This window comes from Arvicanthis niloticus, chromosome 8 (assembly GCF_011762505.2).
Source record: "Arvicanthis niloticus isolate mArvNil1 chromosome 8, mArvNil1.pat.X, whole genome shotgun sequence".
NCBI classification, from domain to species: Eukaryota; Metazoa; Chordata; class Mammalia; order Rodentia; family Muridae; genus Arvicanthis; species Arvicanthis niloticus.
This window is the reverse complement of record NC_047665.1, coordinates 25,836,582-25,856,668: the sequence shown is the minus strand read 5'-3', so window position 1 is coordinate 25,856,668 and position 20,087 is coordinate 25,836,582. Positions and strand designations below refer to the sequence as shown.

At 44.5% G+C, this 20,087-nt stretch overlaps 1 protein-coding gene across 2 annotated transcripts in view; it reads left to right on the top strand.

The window, feature by feature from the left end:
• The window catches only part of Ly86 (lymphocyte antigen 86), a 66,144-nt gene extending 54,813 nt beyond the window's left edge, over positions 1-11,331 (top strand). Inside the window, exons 4-5 of one of the 2 annotated variants that reach the window (XM_076939183.1) lie at positions 6,007-6,059; positions 10,887-11,331. In XM_076939183.1, the coding sequence (XP_076795298.1) occupies positions 6,007-6,059; positions 10,887-10,994 (161 nt within the window). In that variant the 3' untranslated portion in view covers positions 10,995-11,331. Of the gene's footprint in view, positions 1-6,006; positions 6,060-10,882 lie in introns of both variants that reach the window. The other variant, XM_034510708.3, reaches the window with a different exon arrangement.
• The last annotated feature ends 8,756 nt before the right edge of the window (positions 11,332-20,087 follow it).

Sequence of the window (20,087 nt, the reverse complement as noted above, 5' to 3'; positions counted from 1 at the left end):
GTGTCTCCAAGATTCACAGGCCTTCTCTGCATGCAGAGAGTTCTTGGGGGTTATGGTTCTGAAGGCATCTCCATTTTTTTTTTCTCCACAGTTATACTAAGCTCCCACCAAGAATGTATAAGGGTTTCTTCAAAAAAGAGTATCCAAGCAGACAAGAGGTAGACACAGCACCACCAGTGAAGGAAGCCATTATATCATGATGTAGTTCTATCAGAACTACACAGTAGATTGCTATTCTACCTTAAAGAAGGAAATCCCATCATTTTTAATACCACGCTTAAAACTGGAGGACAGTGTGCAAAGTGGATGAGCCAGAGAGAGGACAGATGTGGCTTGGTTCCCTCTACGTATGTAAAATAAAAGTTAAAAAAAAAAAACTCATCAACTCGGAGAGGAGAGATTCATTACCAGTCAGGACCCAAGACGTGAAGGGTGACCTTGGTCCAAGGGTGCTATAACTAACTAAAAGTTAAGTTTTTTTCACTGCTGTGATCAAAAATCTACCACAAGGAACCTAAAGGAGGAAGGATTTCTTTTGGTTCACTGTCCAGGAGATACAATTTATCATGGCTTGGAAGGAGGGGATGTGGCCACATTACATCCACAGCCAAGAAGACCAAGGTGCACGCTGGCCTCTGACCTCTGGCCTCTGGCCTCTGGCCTCTGGCCTCTGGCCTCTGGCCTCTTTCCTCTTTCCCCTTCATTTTTCAGTCTGAGGTTCCAGACCATAGAATAGCTCAATGACCACCTCAGTTGACTCAGTATAGAAACTTCCTCACAGATGTGCCCGGAGGCCACTGTCCAAGCAAGTTCTCCACCCTGTCAAGCTGACGACATTATTACCCTTCACAGACAGACTTCCAGCCGTGACATCAACCAGTTCTTGAGATCTGACACGCAGTGTGTAAACTACACCTCACAGTCCTATATAATTTACTGGAGATTTGCTGACAGACCAGTCTGATGGAGCATAGTCTCAAGAATAATTCCCTCTTCCCAGATGACTCGAGCTTGTATGGTGTTGACCAAACACTCCCCAGCACAGGTGTCTTTACGATGGTTACATACACATCCACAGGTAATTTTATAGCTTTCTAAAGCTTACTGTTGCAGCTTTAGAAGTCCACGTATGGCAAACAGCTGCCCTGTCAAGGCAAAAGAAAGTATAACTGGAGAGCCAAGGCAGAAAGGAAACACTACCGGGATGGGGTGAGATGCCTATTGCAGATTCAGACATGGGTTCCACGCAGCAACAACAGCTACACCCAAAACAGAAGCTATTGCACATCCAATTCATCTTGAGGATTTCAGTCGTCAATCATAAAGTAAATGTGCTGGTTTCAACCCCTGAGGAAAAAAAATCTAAGTGAACAAATCAATGAGAACTGGGAGCTGTAGCTCAGTGAACAAGCACTTACTTAACATGGGAAAGCCCTCTGCTCAATCCCCAGCACAGCACATAAAAATAATAATCTTTTTAAATACAGCCCTTGTTCTAGATAAACTAATAGGCTAGGCATCATAATTGTTAGTCTACATATTTTCACAGTATTAAAACACTATAGCAATGCTTAAGTATTAAGAAAGTGGAAGAATTCTAATGAGGGCCTAGCAAGGCCTGAGGAAGGGTACAATGCTGCAAATTGAATTCACCATTCTGGGAGCACTCCAGGAGCACTCCCACTTCTGGAGCACCACCACTCCAGGAGCACTGACACTCCAGGAGCATCTCCACTCCAGGAGCACTTTCACTTATTCCAGCCTCTGCTTGGTTTCAGAGAACAAAAAGATGGAGCAATTGGCTAAGGTCAGTGGAATCTGCGGTAGCCGTGGCTCGCCTACACAGCAGCAGTACAGAATGATTAACTGAACCTAGCAAGGACTGGACCAGTACAGGCAGAATGAAAGACCTTGAAATAGAGAGGTTCAATGTACTGGGTTCTCACAAAGGTCATGAGACTCACTCAACAAGAGCTTACTCTTACCCATTCTGTCATTACTGGAGAGAGAGCTACAGAGACAGTATGGATACACTATGAGCAGAGAGACTGGGATCAGTGCAGGCTGAAGAGACCAGGGGTGGTCAAAGGAGGGAACAGGGCACAGACCATCACCTCAAGCCTGTGTCTTCAAGACCCTGTGGGGCCTTTGTGTTCCTGCCATAGAAGTCAGTTTCTGGAGTAGGAGTGGAGCTTAGTGGTCCAGCACTTGCATAGTAAGCATGATGTCAATCCCTGGCACAACAAAAAGACAATCAACTTAAGTTCAATTGAACTAAAGTCAATTTACTCTCTTTAATAAAGAGGGGGGATGGCCAATTTTTAGAAGTCTTTCAATGACGAAAAGGAAGAAATAGGTGAGAGTATCCTGGGAATCTTTTTATAGTATAGAGGGTGAGGATGTTAATTAAAGGACTCACAGAAACGAAGAGGGCCTGAGAAGGGAAATAAACAAGAGTTTAATTTTAGGTGTTGTTTTGTCGAGCTAACAACAAAAAGTCACTTCCCTGAGTTACTCGCAGCTATTCTCGGGAGCTACATGGGCCCCAAAAAAGCTCTAGTTGAAAGTGTGAAGCATAGAAAACCAATTTAATGAAAACCTCTCCCAAAGAAGGACCTGTTAGGAGTGAAGAGAAGCGCAAACTGGCAAAGCCCCGGGGCGCTAAGTGAGCATCGGGGAAGAATAGGTATCATCTGAACAGTATTCTTCAAACAGTTAGACCCATTCATGTTTGAAACTGAAAATGTGAAAAAGAAAAACAGATGCTTCTACAACAAGACTTTCCAAAACTGAGTGTCATGGCAGCTGTCAGAATCCATCAAGGGAGCCTCCTCTGAGCTGGCTAACAGTCAACTAGTGACAACCACCATCACCCTTCCTGAGGACCACACTGCTGGATGAGGCTACAGACAAGGTCTTTAGTCCTTGAGCCCTGCAAGAAGATGTCTATCTCTCGTTTGTGAGTCCAGAAGCTGAGTGCCAAGATTGCCCACTGTCACTTTGCTAGTGATAAAGAGAGCTGGGACTCACACCCATCTATCTCTGCATCTCAGTGTTGGGGATTGGTTCCAATGCTTTGAATTAATCCCTGGCCCGCAAAATCGGGAATCTGCATGTCCAAACACTGAAGGTCCTTGTCCCCAATTTGTTTTTGATTGATCAATAAAGAGCCAATGGCCACTGGCTGGGCAGGTAGACTGAGGAGAGACTTTTTAGATTCGCTTGGGCGGGGAACTGGGAGAAAGGAAGAGAGAATCACCATGACTCGGGGGATGAGGGGAGGAAGATGGGACATAAGAGCTACAGGAGAGAAAGCCAACCAGCCATGTAAGAATTCAGGTAAGTGACCACTGGCCACTTCCCTGATTGGGCCTGGGATAGCAGGGGAAGTTTTAGGAGTCTCAGGAGCACCGGAGGGGAGTGTTTGCTAACAGAGGAAGGTTTAAGAGTACCCAGCCTTTGAGCTAGGTAGTCACAGTGTATCAAAAATTAACTGGGGTGTGTGTGTGTGTGTGTGTGTGTGTGTGTGTGTGTGTGTTTTAGTTCATAGTCCAAAGAGCTCCTGGTCGGGTACATTCACATTCAACCCACCAGGAGCCAAAAGGGTGTGTGTAGCCAACTACTGCTACATCTTAGCTCAAGTCATTTGCTCTGAGCCACACAAGAGCAATAAAATAGACATACAGTATAAATACCCACAAGAACCCAACCACACAGAGAGAAAACATAAGGAAGATAGTTTTGGGGTGGAAGGGGACCAGCAAGAGGGTGGCAGAGAAGGGAGGGAATTAGGGGGTAAATATAAGGAAAGTACCATATGTATGCTGTAGTCAGGGATCAGAATCCAGAGGCACCTAGTGAGACTTCCAGGTCTATGTATCCAGAACAAAGAGCTGGACCAGAGACACCAGATAGTTTTAGAAATGAGGATGGCTTATCAACAAGAAAGGCAGGGCTGGAGAAATGGACGATTCAGTGGCTAAGGGCACTTCCATCAGAGGAGCAAAGTTTGGATCCCAGTACCCACACCAAGCATCTTACTAATTCCAACAACTTGAGTCCCAAAGATCTGATACCTTCTTCTAGCCTTAATGGTCACCTTGGAAAAGATACACACATACACACACAAACACACACACACATACTCACACATATATGCATATACAGACAAACACATACATTTTGTTTTAATGTGAGAAAGAGGAGAGAGTCAGAGTTGGAGACAGAAACAAAGGCAAACAGACACCTTGAACTGACCCACAGGCTACTAGATTCTGACTTTTCAGTCATTCACTTAGCATTTACCTTTCCTGGATTTGGGAAGTGTGTTCTCATACATGCTGTCTCTTCCATGTATCCCTGGTAAGAAATGGTCTTGAATCTTTCAACCAGTGGCTTGTTGTTGTTGTTGTTTTCCATAATAATCTTGATGTCTATATAGCCCCCTCTCCATCTAACTCTCGTACTACAACGTGTGTGTGTGTGTGTGTGTGTGTGTGTGTGTGTGTGTGTGTGTGAAAATGGACATATCATCTGGCAATGGTATACCTGCAATCACAGTACTTGGAGGGCTGAGGCAGGAGGATGAGAAACTCAAGATCATCCTCAGCTTCTTAGTAAACCCAAGGCCAGCCTGGATTATATGAGACCATGTCTCAAAATAAACCAACAAACAAAAAGTCATGGTGTAACCCATTGTTTTTTATGTTAACTAAAAACAAGCAGTTGGTCTGTTTTTAAATTATTTTGTTTTATTTTGTTTAAATTTTTCTTTCAAGACAGGATTTTTCTGTGTAGTCCTGGCTATCTTGGAACTTGCTCTGTAGACCTCGAACCCAGAGACACAACTGCCACTACTTCCCTAGTGATGGGATTAAAGGTGGGCCCCACCACTGCCATTTAATGTGGCTTTTAATGTGACTGAGATGGGAAGCCGCTGAAGTGAGCAGAAAAAAAAAATAAAAATACTCTTCTTAATTCAGTGATGGAGTGTGTCTTGGGTAGGGTTTTCATTGCAGTGAAGAGACACCATGATTAAGGCAACTCTTATAAGGACAACATTTAATTGGGGCTGGCTTACAGGTTCAGAGGTTTAGTCAATTATCATCAAGGAGGGAGCATGGTATCATCCAGGCAGGCGTGGTGCAGGCAGAGCTGAGAGCTCTACATCTACTTCCAAAGGTAGACAGGAGAAGACTGGCTTCTAAGCAGCTAAGACAAGGGTCTTAAAGCCCATGCCCACAGTGACACACTTCCTCCAACAAGGCCACACCTACTCCAAGGCCACACCTGCAAATAGTGCCACTCCCTGGGCCAAGCATATTCAAACCAACACCAACTGTAATGTGACCAGGAAGACAACCACCACTGTGCTAGGAACCTGAATTCTTCAGTGTTCTTTTCTTGAAAAGAAGACAGCTGATAATCTGCCATCTTCCATGTGCTTGGACATAGTGAAAATGATACCACATGACTCCTTCAGCATGTAACTCCTTCAGTTGTAACAGACAGTGTATTTAGAGAAGAGAACAAAACAAAACAAAACAAAAAGTGACTACAACCCAACCCTTGCCTGCATCACAGCTATTGGATGTTTCTCCTCGTGCTGATACAGTATCTTCGAGTTCCTGGCCACAGATCTCAAAAATTTCACCCTGTGTTTCCAGCTCCAGTCTAGACACTTTAGTACTCAGTCAGCCAGCCTTCCCATGACTCGCTTGCTTCCTTTCTGCTCTTCTTGCTATCTGGACAGTGCTCTGTTCAGAGGTTTCTGTACTGTCAGCCTCATCATTGGGAAGCAAGAAACATATGTGGACAAACTATTGCTCGTTAACAACTGAGATCCATTTGAAATCAGGAAATTAAAGCTTTTATATCGATGGCTACTCTTATTTTATTACCCAGACTTAATCTATATCTCTATGGCCACAGATGATATAAAAACCTTACTTTGTGGTGTGTTTTAAATGGATGAATAATATTATCTGTGATCTATATATTTTTCAGAACAGATATACTATGCCGGCCCTGTCAATAACCTTGGACTTGATGTTCCACAGGTAAGGTTTTGGTTTTCTGTTTTGTGTTGTTGTGTATTGTGTTGAAGAGTTTATTTTCAACTCTTGGAGGAGAGAAAAGAGAAGGAGGAGAAGGAAAAGAAGAAGAGGGAAGAAGGGGAGGAGGCAAAGAAGAGGGGAACTAGACTTACATAGTTGAAAGTGTTGGCACATGCCATAACTAGGAGGCATGTTTAACATGCTGGCTTTGTCCTTTAGATGCTTCGTATTGGTGTTCTGTTGAACCTTTCCATTGAACCAGAACAAAAGCTACTGGAGTTGAAATGCTGGCATCTTGTCCACAGGATTGGGGGTCGTGGGAAAACTCCATATGGCTAGAGTTGCCTGGGATGTATAGGAGGCAACTAGCTTCTGGCAGTCCAGAGAAAGGAGAGTTTACAAAGCCACAAAGGCTTCAATGGCCCATTAGTTACCATCCTATTACCATGACTGCCAAGCTGGGATGAGTCTGCTGCTATTTATTGTATAATATAGAAGGAACAGGGCTAAAAAGATAGCTCAGCTGGTAAAGTTTGATCTCCAGAGCCAGCGTTAGAAAAGCCAGATGAGGGGGTATAATCCAAGTTTTATAATCCAAGTTTCTAGAAAAGCAGAAACAGGCAGGCTCCTGGCACTTGCTGGCCAGACAGCCTAGGGAGATCAGTGAGAGATCCTAACTCAAAAGTAGGAAAAAGGTAGGTGACACATGAGGAGTGACCCCTTACTATTGTCCTTGTCCTCCACGGGCATGTGCACACACTATTATATGTGTTCCACATACACATGCATCTGCACACACAAACATGACCACATAACACATGTGACCAAAGAATAAAGTTATACTCAGCTCACCATTCCAGAGTCTGGTATATCCAGGGTAAAGGGGGAATGTCTGGTGAGGGTCTCCTTGCTGGTAAGAATTTTGCAACATCCTAAGTCAGCACATTAGGGGACATAAGTCAGGACATTAGAGGACAAAGGAGAATTTTCATAACACACCACTCCCAAGAAAACCTATTACTCCTTAATCTATTAGTCCATAAATGAATGAATCCACTCACAAGGGCAGATCCCTTTTAAAGACCCCCATTCTGACCTCACCCTGGAGATTAAGCTTCAACAGACTTTATAGTGGGGACAGTCAAGGCAAAGCAAGGTGGCCTGTCCTGAGCATTCACCAGCAAGACTCAAAGCTACGACTAGGATTGTTCATGAAGTCCTTTTTACTCAAAATAACATTATTTCAAGCTGCTCTGATATTGCCATGCATTTCCCTGTTGCCCCTTGAGAGAACAATCTGGAACATCATAAAAATGTCGTCGTTTATACATCTTGCTTCCGAATGCATCTTTTCAGTCATCTGAAACAAGAAGGAGAGACACTGTCTCCTGCATAAGGAGTCTCAGCTTCAGCTCTCTTTGTTTCCCTCCTGTCCAGTCCTATGAGCTCCTAAGTCACAGAGTCCTGAACAGGAATCCTTCTCACAACTGGAGTCTCTCTCCCTCCCTCTCCGGAATTCTCCAGTCATCTTCTCTGGCCTCTCTGTGAAAGGCTCAACTTCTTCCAGGAAGGGAAACTCAGTCTCTCTTCACTCCTCGCAGGCAGGGCCTGAACTCACCCAGGGAGCTTTTCTTCACACTGTTGCTACTTGAACGTTTTTCCTTTCCACGGTTTTTCTCCTGATACCCCACTAGAGACTGATGTAATAATTGCTAACAATTGGATTTCATTTTGCCTTGCTGGCTTTTTAAAATCAGTTACCCTTCTGCAATCCCTATGCAATGAAGGCACGGTCGGGGGAGGGGTGGCTGGCTCTTAAAGTCATAGAAGCTCCTTGAAAGGAAATTTACCCTCAGAGCTATAAAGAGCTTATATAGATGTTACTCGAGTTAACACAGGATTACATCCCCTAAACTCTGCAGGAGTTGAAAACAGCTTAAGTTGAAAATGCGTTGGCTCCATCCAGCCTGCAGAACCTTATAGCTTAGTGGCAGGATACCCAGGAGAGAGCTGGTCATTTGATCATGTCTTCCTGACTGGGCACTGGGACTCACTGGGGACTGCTCGGTGAGGAAGGAGGTTTGAACTGCGTGCCACAGGCCTGGAAAGATGAGAATTAAAAATGCAAAGTGCAGATGTTACCAAGCCTATTTCGTCTCTCACCAATGTAAATAGAGCCATCATAAGCAGGCACCATATTGTAGTCAACAATTTGTAGTCAACAAGCTTACAGTGCTTGCAGGATACTCCTTGCCTGCCTTCTTCAACCAATAATAGCGCTCCTAGAGATACAGCCCAGAGTAAGCCAGATGTCCTGACCCAGGTTTCCTCCTCTTCTGCAGCCTGTACATGGGAAGCAGACACCTGCCAAGCTCCTGGCCCACACCCAGCCTGCAAACCCAACAGAGGTCATAGCTTCCTGGGACATGTTCCCCATAGGCCTATGTAGCAGAGCAACCGGGGACCTTGATCCCAAGAGGGGCTGTCCATATTGGCCACACACAGCCACAGTGTGACAGCCCACAGTTGATGAAGGGTTCTCTTTAGCCAAATTCTTCCCGTTTGGCATGTACTCCTTTAATGCCTTGGTTATTTTCCCTCTTTTTTGAAATATATGTATTTTGAAATGTGTGTGTGTGTATGTGAGAGAGAGAGTGTGTGTGTGTGTGTATATAAATATATATGGTATATACTCACTAGTATGGTTGTGTACACATGTGTGTGCAGTTGCACATGCACAAGGATGTGTGTGTGTGTGTGTGTATAAATATATATGGTATATACTTACTAGTATGGTTGTGTACACATGTGTGTGCAGTTGCACATGCACAAGGATGTGTGTGTGTGTGTGTGTGTATGTATGTGTGTGTTACATGCACATGTCATGGTGCGTATGTGGAGATCAAAGGACAACTTGCAGCCGTCGGTTCTCTCCTTCCACCATGTAGGTTCTGAGGATCAAACTCAGATTGTCAGGGTTGGCAGTGAGTACCGCTGCCACTGACCCATCTTGTCATCCCTGTCCCTTCATTTTTTGAGACAAGGTCTCATAATGAACCTGACGCTCATCAATTCAGCCGGGCAGGCTGGCCAACAAGCTTTAGGGATCTTCTTATCTCCATCTTCAAACACCACTACCACCACTCCAGTTCTAGGGGCAATCCTTGGGGTTTTTGTATAGATTCTAGAGATACAAGTCCAGGTCTTTGTGCCTGCACATTGAACTCTTTACCAACTAAGCCACTTTCTTAACTTAAAATGTGGTGTCTCAGAGTACATGCAGAATATATATTGATCAGATCAGGGCAATTGGCATATCCTTTGCTATCATTTCCTTGTGCTGAGAAATGATAGCCCCAGCCTATTTATTAAAAGCCTTCTCTACCAGCTTCTTTTCCTTTTAACACATGCAATCCCTTGACCCAAATTAAGGTCCTGCATATAATCCTATATTTGTGTCTGCTCTGAATTAAAAGTTGGAAATCCTTTGGACTTCCAAAACATATGGACACCCTCTTGGTACAACCTGAACCATGAATTACCAAGGACACAGATGCACAGTTCTAGCCTGCGCATCCAGTGCTCCCTCAGCTGCAGACATTGGCTGTTCTCTACCCTTTGCCCCTATCATGGCCCCCTGTCATGTAACCCATGCCTCCATCAACCTCCAGAAAGGCTTGGTCCCCTGAATGAGCTCATCCTTTATATAAAAGCACGTATATCTTATCATTCACAATCTACAGCTCCTTCCTGCAAATGCTGTATCTCTTTTAGGCTAAGTCCATTTACAGCCTCTTCAAGAAACACAGCAGCCACGGAGGTCCTCCTAATATACCTGAGAAGACTGTCACACCTGGGTCCCTTTCATACTTGAAGAAAATACCCCACCATGTCTGCCAAGCTCAGAGACTCTGGCCTCCTACAGGCTTTCAATCCCCCTTCCTTTCCTTCCTCCATGAAGTCTCATTGGCTTCTTGTCTGTTTCTCCAATATGGAGACATCAACCCCACAGGAGCATGCCACCCTCTCCTGTCTCTTTCAGGTCTTTGCCTAAAGGTCATTCTCTCTCCAAGGCCTCCCTTTGATCACCCTACTTAGGTTGCAAGCCAACATCAGTCCACCTGTCCCAGCTGTCTTTTCCACCCCACTTCCTGTATGAATTACTCCATAGTGACTATATCTGCAGCGTTCCTTTCCCTATAGACTTTTCATCTGTCTTGGCGAGATGCTAGCTATACAGGGCCAGGAGCTGGTTTGAATTGAGTTTATCTACAGAGAGTGGAAGCACACAAAAGATACTCAATAAATGAAACTATTCCTCAGTACTCATGGAAGATAGGTTCCTGGATCCCCCTAAAATGAACAGCAAAATCCACAGCTATTGCCAGAAAGGTAAAGAGACTTGATGATCTGAGTTTTATCCTGGGGTCCCACATGGTGGTGCATGCTAAAATAAATAAATAAATAAATAAATGTAATTGAAAAACATTTACTACACAGATGCTTGAATCCTTATTTAAGGCAGTCATTGCTATCTAACCCATGCTCCTCCTTGGGCTCACTTTAATCATTTCCAGATTACTTAAAATACTTGATATCATGTAAGCTCTGTGTTGAGTGTTACACTGGATTGTCCAGAGAATCTTCACAAGACAAAGAAGTCTACACATGTTCAGTAGAGAAACTTCTTGCAAATATTTTCACTCTGCAGTTGGTGGAGTGGGCAGATACGCAGTCCTTGAGTAGAGAGGGGCGTGCTCTGTGCATTAAGTGATCAGTTGTACTGTGACTCACATGTCCTAATGCCCTGCTTGTGTCCCTTGCAGGGAGAATACCAGATCTTGCTGGAACTGTACAATGAGAACCGTGCTACTGTGGCTTGTGCCAATGCCACTGTCGTCTGCTCTTGAGCGTGGCCTGCAAGAAAATGCACAGTAAACTCAGCCTCAGGGGACCCCAAGGTCCCAGTCTCACCTAGCTGCAAGAACCACTGATGACAAAGAGAGGCTCTACAAAGAAATTTCTCATGGGTCACTCTGCCCATCTTAGCTCCAGGGACAGATGTTCTCAGCCCCAACAGATGTAATAAAGTTTCCAAAATTATCTATTTCTGAGGACCCTAAGTAGTCTTGAAGCCACATTTGTGACAACTCTTCTTATGTAATTATGTTTTATCAAAGTTACCTCCTTGTCTGTTCCTTAAGAACATTTCCTTGAAGTTGCCTGGGATATAAAAAATAAAAATAAAATAAAAATAAAATAAAATAAAATAAAAGCTGGCCTGCACCTATTCATTGTGGCTTGCTCAATGACTCTAAGCACTGTCTATGGTTAAAGAGTTATTTTCTTCAGATACAAATGTTAGCCACCGGTGCTGCACAAGTAACTCTCAGAAAGCCGAGAGAATGATGGCTTCCCTAAAATCAGAGTTCTGTCATTGCTGCTGCTGGGCCCTAAGACCATGAGTGGGAGAAGCTGATGAAACCCCATATACCCTTTTACCTTTACCCTCTGTGTCTGTCAGCCCTCCATCTCTGTAACAAATCCCTATGACAACTAACTTACAAAGGGGAAATGGATGCTTGGCTCACAGTTGGTGACCGTGGCCCTTATGCTTTGACCTATGGTGGAGTGTCACTTTACAGCAGGGGCATGTGGCAGAGTAAGTCAGAGCTTTAGAAGCAGTGTTGAAGTTTCCTGGGTTGAGGGCAGATAAAAATGATAGTGGTGGATCCATACTGCTCACAAGAAAAGACAAAGACAGCCATGCCAGGCCTAGGAGCGGGCCTCTAATTACAGAACCACTTTGCCCTTCCATCCCCTCTCTCTCCAGCATCTGCCCCAGTCCTTTCTCAGTACATTCCTGAGACTGAGAAAAGTTCCCAGGAGACTTGAACTCACTCACACTCCCACCAGCTCAGAACAGCTGTCACAGGCTCCCAGAGGCATGAGAGGGTCCCAGCTGTCTTTCTCCCATTGCTTTCCTTAAACCTGATACCTCTGTGGTGTGTGTGAGTGTAGGGGTGTATGTGTGTGTATGTATATGTGGGGGATATGTGTGAGTGTGTGTGTATGTGTGTGTATATGGGTATGGGTGTGTATGTGTGTGTGTATGTGTGTGTACGTATATGTGGGGGATATGTGTGAGTGTAGGGGTGTGTATGTGTGTGTATATGGGTATGGGTGTGTATGTGTGTGTGTGTATGTGTGTGTATGTATATATAGGGTGTGTTGTGTGTGTTGTATATGTGTGTATATGTGGGTGTGTGCATGTGTGAGTATATGTGTGTATATATGGGGTGTGTGCATGTGTGAGTATATGTGTGTATGTGTGAGTATGTGGGTGTGTGTATGTGGAGTGTGTGTGGGGTGTGTGTGTGTATATATTGTGAGTGTGTGTATGTGTGAGTGTGTATGTGTTTGAGTGTGTGTAAGTATGTATGTATATGTGGGAGTGTATATATGTGTGTGTGGGTGTATATATGTATATATGTATATATGTGTTTGTGTGTGTATATGTGTGTGTGACATGCACACCTCATGTCAGAGACATAGACATTTATTCAGATTCTGTAAGTTTGGGTTAAATAAGGACTTTCATTTTCAGAGCTGACCCCATCAGGACTGCATGGAGACACTCACAGCTTCTCTAAGAACATGATTTGTGAGAAAAAAATATTCCTTTGCCCCCACATATTTACTTTTCTAATGTCTTATCTAAGCCCTGGCTTTTACCATGAGTTTCGTTTTTTGTAAGTTGAGTAAAAATGCCAATAGTTAAGAGTCTCTTACAAAATACAATTAGACCCGAAAGGAGAAATGGCCAGACTCACTCTGATGAAACCCAGTACCTATGTCCCAGTGTGGGAAGCAGCACATAGAGACTGCTACAGTGAGCCACAGGAACACAGGGACACTGAGGACTGACTGGGTGGGTGCCTGGCCCCAACTGAGGTGACTAGGTGCCTATTAAAATATCAAAGTATCAAAGTCAACCTGATCTCCAAATTCTCCCAGCATCCCTCAGTCCCTACATGTTACAGGGTATGGCTAGCATACCCCACCCCCTAGCCTAAACTTCCCCAGCCCAAGGACTGAGCTGCCCTTCCCTATATCTGCCTTGGTTTTGGTTGGTTGGTTGGTTGGAGTTTTGTTGTTGTTGTTATTGTTGTTTGGTTTTTGGTTTTGTTTCTTTGGGGGGGGGGGTGTTTTGTTTTGTTGTGGTCTTGTGTTTGTTTGTTTGTTTGTTTGGTCTACCCTTTATGTTCCTAGTCTCTTGGTCTGGCTCTCCCCTTTCCCTGGGCCTTGTCCCCTCTCTCTTTCCTCGCATGGCCAACCTCAGTCTAGTCCTATTCACAGATGTCTCTGCCTCTGGCTATGCTCTCCCTTTTATCTACAGTAAACTCTCTCCTCCAGCATTACCTAGGAGTGATCATGTTCTTTCCTTATTTCTTTTTTTCATTCAGATGCTTTACAACACAATCTCTGCACCTAAGGCACAGGGGACATTGTAGAACACAGGGCAAAAAGCTTTAAGAGCCAGAGGACTATGAGAACATGTATTGAACGATTGTCTTCTAAATATGACAGGAAAGGGACACCCATGGAGTTTCAACATCATGGCTGCTTTAACAAGACCAAAAACAATGACAACACCAGTTGACATGCCAATGTTGATGGGAGAATTCTCATGGGACCCTAGATACGGATCTATAAGCAATTAAAGACTGCTGAGAGGAAGGGACTTAATTTTCCCCGGGGACAGTCCCTTAAATGATTATCCAATCCCAATCAGTCAATCCTAAAAATATACACAAACAAACAACAGTAAACAGATTCAGCCACTGGCATTTACATATGTATTTGCATATGTATGTAACAATAGTCATTAAAGAGCAAGTAAAGGCCTTGCATTTCAGGAGAAGAGAATGTGGGAGAAGTAAGAGGTGGCGGGGTGGATAATGCAAATATATTTTAATTAAATAAAGAAGTTTCTTTTTAGGTGGGTACCAAAAGCCAGAGATCTAGATGTGTAAGGCTGCCAGAGAGCACTGAAGGAACCCAGATTGTCTATGGAATAATTTAAGTTCACTTCTCTTCCCCTAAAAAGGCTTTGCTACTGTTTCAAAATCATCACGGGAAAACTCCAGGAGCTTGTCCAGCCTCTGAAGAGAAAAAGAAAACCAGTTTAGTGAGGTTACACCCTTCATTAGAATTGAAAGCCTCCTTGGGAAGCTCCACCTCTGGTGGGCATAGTCCTCACCTGATCTTCTTTAGATTCTGAGGGAAATTTCAATTTCTCTGCATAGAATATTATTGAAGCATCTTTTAGTGAAACATCTTTTTTTGTTAAAAAAAAATTACTTATTTTATGTATGTGAGTATGTAGGGCCGTGAAAGGGGTCTTGGTTTTCGGTAGAAGCGCTGGCTGGAAGTAGCCCAGAGACCCTGCAAGGGACGGGCATTAATTCCACCGCGCTCCCAGAATCCAGGCTCCTAACACGTGGTATAGATCTCCATTAACCTGCACTGTTCAGTCACCTAAGGACAATGCAGCCCCTCCCCAAAGAGCACAGGTAGAGGGTGTGACTACAGGCTTCAGCCCTAGAGAGATTTCCATATTGATGAGTTACCTAAAGGCCAGAGGGTGTAGCCAATTACCTATTCCTTTTCCCAGACCCTTCCCTTCCCCCTCCCTATTTAACTCAGATCTGCCCTGAGTTTCGGGGAGTGGGGTGTGCACATCCAGATTCAACTACCATCTGCCATGCCAATAAAGCCGTTTTGGAAACCCACAGACTTTCTCGTGATATTGGGGCCTGATGTCTTGCGGCCGTTGTGGAGGACTTGCCTGCATCCCACTCACCAATTCCCGCATGGGTACACTGTTGCTATCTATCTTCTAAAGATTGAAGCTATCTTTAGAAGAGGGCATCAGATCCTGTTACGAGGATGGTTGTGAGCCACCATGTAGTTGCTAAGAATTGAAGTCAAGACCTCTGGAAGAGCAGTCAGTGCTCTTAACCTCGGAGCCATCTCTCCAGTCCCTATTGAAGCATCTTTTAAGGGAGTTCTGGTGTCCTGGGGAAGCTGTGAGGCACAGGTCTGGGACCTCACCAGAGCCCCAGTGGCCTGCCTTCCCCCTACTAGAATCCACTTGTTGAAGCGATAACGCTTCTCAACAGCAATGTTCTTGAGCCCAAGACGTTAACACATGGGCGATTGAGGGATTCCAATGATTCAAATGGCGTACAGCTTAGAACCATGTTTGGGATGCCACAACATCATGTGTCAGGATGACCACTCACTGGTGGAGGCAATGCCTCGTGTCCTATCTTACATCTCCTATCACCTTCCTCCTGTCTTATCCCTCCTGCCTTCCATGATGGCACCAAACAGTGGAAGGCCATCTGTCTTCTGTTATGTTGGGCATACTTCAGAAACTGTACCTGTCCTAGTTGCTTTTTTTCTATAGCAAAGCCCTCTGACCAGAAGCAACTTGGGAAGAAAAGCATTTATCAGCTTACACTTCCGGATCGCAGCCCATCACTGAGGGAAGTCAGCAGAGAACACAGAGTAACACAGCTACTCAACTGCTTGTTCATCCAACCCAGGCCCCTGTGCCCAGGGGTAGTACCGTTCACAGTCTGCTGGGCCCGCCTTCGTCAATCAGTAACCAAGAAAACGTCCCCCACAGACTTGTTTACAGGCCAGTCCTCTATGGTAGAGGCATGTTCTTAATTGAGGTTCCTTCTTCCCAGATGACTCTAGCTTATGTCAAGCTGGCAACAAAATTGAGCAGCACATTTGAGCCCTCGTCAGCTTGACACACACGTTGTGTATGACTGTTTTATCTAAGCATGCTATGGCTAGAACCCACGAGCTCTCCGAAATATTTATGAAAAATACATTTCCCCAAAAGAGAAAGTGAAGTTTCCCCTCAAAATGGAGATACCATAACCAGGCCAGAAGGATCTTAGGAAGAAAGCGTGTGTATATTTTAATTCAACTTGTTCCCTACAAATCAAGACACACCTGGAAGACGTGAAGAGCCAAATGTAGCAACTGCCAGTTTAACAATTACTTAACAGCCAGGAATAGCTGCTGAAAGGTGGCCAAGGTTCTTAGCCTTATTATAACATGGATGGCCTGTCTGCTGGAGGGCTATGGTTCAGATGCAAACCAACTGGGTTTCCCAATCAGCAAGGCCAGTGCCTCTGTCTACACTCCCCATCATTAGGTCATGCAGGCAGGGAATTATGGGAACTGAAAAAAAGAGTTATTTTCCCTCTAGTCTACATGTATGTGCAGTTGTTCAGTGTGGAACTGAAAGGAACCTTCCATTGCTTTCAAATGTACCTATGTAACTATTTTCTCCTCACTAACGTAGCTTTCACTTAATATGTGTTACAGTTCAGTACATGTATGTCCCCCGATGACCCATGTGTTTTTGCAGGGTCATTTTATGGTCCTATTGCTATTGAGAGGTATGGTAGAGATTTTAGGAGGCAGAACCTAGCAAGGGTTCTTTAGGTCATTGGGGGATCCTGAGTTCTAAGCTTCTTTCTCCCTTTTGCTTTACAGCTGATGAACTTCAGTGGATTTATTCTATCTTGTGCTCCCACCATGATGTACCATGATGCTCCTTTGGGCTCACCCAAGGTTCAAAGCAACTCAACCCAGTCATCATGAACTAAAATGCCAAAATTGAACCAAAAATCATTACCTTTTTCTCTTTACGATCTGACTGCTTCTGGATAACAAGGAAGTTCTTTACCTCAGTATCTTGGTCTCTTTGCTCTTCAGGAAAGGGAGTTATATATCAACCCAGACTCATGTGCTTGAACACATGGTCTTCAACAGGTAAAGCTATTTTGGGAGGCTGTGAAACTTTTAAGGCGTGGGGCAGCCCTTGGAGGAGCTAGGTCACTGATGGGTATGCCTTGAGGTTATTATAGCCTGCCCCTACTGCTTACCCTATTTTTGCTTCCTGATCTATCAAGATATGAACAAGCAGCCTCACGATTCTGCAGCCATCAGAGTCATTCCAGCCACTGTATCTTCCCTGTAACAGGCTGAAGAACAAACCTTAGGCTTTCCCAACTGACTTGGAGAGATGCTAATGCACCTGCAGCATTCTGTGGAGGACTCACTGACAGGAGAGTAAGGCTTGTTCCATGAACCTGAGCATAAAGGTCACACAAAGAAGAGAAGGGGTAGGCCAACCCTGAGCATGGGTGTCTCGTTGCTACCAAGACACTGGCAATGAACCCTGACCTTCAAGGAGATTCAAGACCTTGAACAACAGCCTGGGGATGTTAAAGGGTAGAACAGGAAAGAATCACTGTCACATTGACAAAAGGGTCCTAGGAATAGCAAAGGTAGAAAGTGGTAAGTACCTAAAGACATTCCAGAACACATATGGGCTGGTACTATTAAAAGGTTGCTCTTGTTCAAGAATCTTCTTAGCAACCACAGACTACAAACACATCAGAAATCTCAGCATCCCTGGTGAACAGGATTCCCCCCTCCCTTGTATCCCAGCAGAATGGGGATCCCACTTTCCCACCCGCTGGCCCCAGCTCCTCTTACTTTCCCCTACTGCCATCTGGAAGTCCACTTGAAACACCCACACTGTCCCCATGGTGCTATGCTTCCCTTCATTCAAAGACAGACGGACTCCTGTTACAGAGTCCCTTCCTCCCACTCCTGACATTAAGCCTCAGAGTCTATGGTTTATGACACTCTAAGCCAAAGCATTCCCCAGTTCCTATGGCCTATCCAGGTATCATGCTCCAAATCCAATCTATGGGGTGGAAAAAGAAATTGCAAATTTGGAGTAATTTACCAAGTATTTGATTTTAAGGATATGATAAGAATGGCATTTTTTTGAGAACACTGTAGATACTATTTATAATGAACATTTGCTAGCAATTACAAAAGAATCATCATGCCCTAGACTTTCTATGCTAAAAATAAGGAAGGAAGGAAGGAAGGAAGGAAGGAAGGAGGGAGGGAGGGAGGGAGGGAGGGAGGGAGGGAGGGAGGGAAGGAAGGGATAGATAGCCTTGACTTTGTATGCATTAGTCAGTCTATATGAAAGCTCAGGCCATAGATACCCAGTGACAAGCCCTGATGAGGTAGGAGAACGTTAGAAGCATCAGGGCATTGCATTCTAGACAGGACAATGGAGTCCTGAACAGACAAAGAGAGTTCCGGCTCTTATTGGCTTTTGGGAATGTGGAGGGGTGGAGCACAGTAGGCAAGCTACACACTGTGTGACCTCTATGCTTTATGTCACAGGTCACAAGAGACTGACATAAAGGCCTAATTCGAAGTTGCCTTGTGCTTGCCCAAGGTGATTTAGAGGACTTGTGTGTCACATACAGTACCACACTCCTCAAAGCCTGGAAAGGCAAATGTGCAAAGATGAAAGAATTCTGGGGATGCCCAGCACTGACCGTCACACAATGCTGTGATTAATACTAGAGAATACTTACAGTTAAAATGAAACATTTTATGTCCTAAATATTATATCTTTTTATTGGTTATTTTATTTATTTACATTTCAAATGTTATCCCCCTCTTCCCTGTTTCCCCTCTGCAAACCCCCTACCCTCCTCCCCTGCTTCTATGAGGGTGTTCCCCCACCCATCCACCCACCCACCCTGGCCTCACCACCCTAATATTCCCCCAGGCCAGGGCATCGAGCCCCCACAGGACCAAGAACCTCCCTCCCATTGGGCCAGATAAGGCCATCCTCTGCTACATATGCAGCTGGAGCCATAGGTCCCTCCATGTGTATTCTTTGATTGGTGGTTTAGTCCCTGGGAACTCTGGTTGGTTGATATTGTTGTCCTATATGGTTGCAAACTCCTTCAGATCCTTCAGTCCTTCCCCTAACTCCTCCATTGGGGTCCCTGTGCTCAGTCCAATCTTAATGTAAAATATTATAGCTAAAATGTTTGCATTAATTTTTTTAAAGTAAAATCAAGTTTGATCTGCACTTATTATCCTCGGAGGCCAAGAAAAGAAACTGGACCCCTTCTTTCACTTGGCATGACTTTCCCGGTCCTTACCCATTTTTTTTTTTAACAGTGTCTGCTATTGTATTGGTCTCAAATGTCTTTGATCCTGAAATGTTGGCAGACGTTGACACTGTAATAATAAAAATAAGTATTCAAACAGATTCTGTAATTTTTTCTCAGAACGATTTATTCTTTACAAGAGTAACAGTCCCTTTAAACTGGGGCTGGGTACAGACACAAGCCTATCAATGGAACAGGCAGGTAGATAGGTATCCTTTCCTGGAGAAGGTCTGGACCAATGAGCAAGCCCCACCCCCTCTCTAGGTCTCTGATACAGTGTAAACAAATGAATTGGTTCAAATGAAAGGCTCCAGGACCGGTGAACACTGGGTATGATAACACAGTAAACTTCCATGAGAATCCTATTGAGTACCTCTGCCCTGAGTTCACCCCAGCACTTAATTTCTTTTATTCCATCCTAAAATGCTTGTCGCTGGCTTGCTTTTAAGGACACCAGGCTTTCTCTTAAGTTATAATGTAGATGTCACCAATGCCCTGTGAAAAAATGCCATCTCCACCTAAAAGCCTGGTCTAGAGGTAAGGTTGAAAGAGGTTAAGTAAATTACCTGTTAACTGGGACTGGGACAGAGGTTAGAATCTGGTGGCTGCAGAAGGTACGTTCCTCAGAGTCGTGGTTTTGAGAAAGCATAGAGACTAGGTGAGCCTGTGGTGAGCCTGTATCTGGAGCTGTTGGTCTCGTCCTGAAAGTAGACACTACCTCACTTCTTGTGTGTCTGTTGGGAAGTGGTGTGTCCCGAGTGGCCAGGCTGGCTTACCCATCTCTACTGGCTTCAGTTTAACCAAGCACTCAGACCCTCAGAGCACCGTCAGTAAGCTTCTTTCCTGATCTGTGCATTATGAGCCAGGTATTCAATGAGAAAAGGCCAGGGACACAGCCTGTTGGATGTCAGTTGACAGATGATGCCTGAGGGTCCCAAGCCTG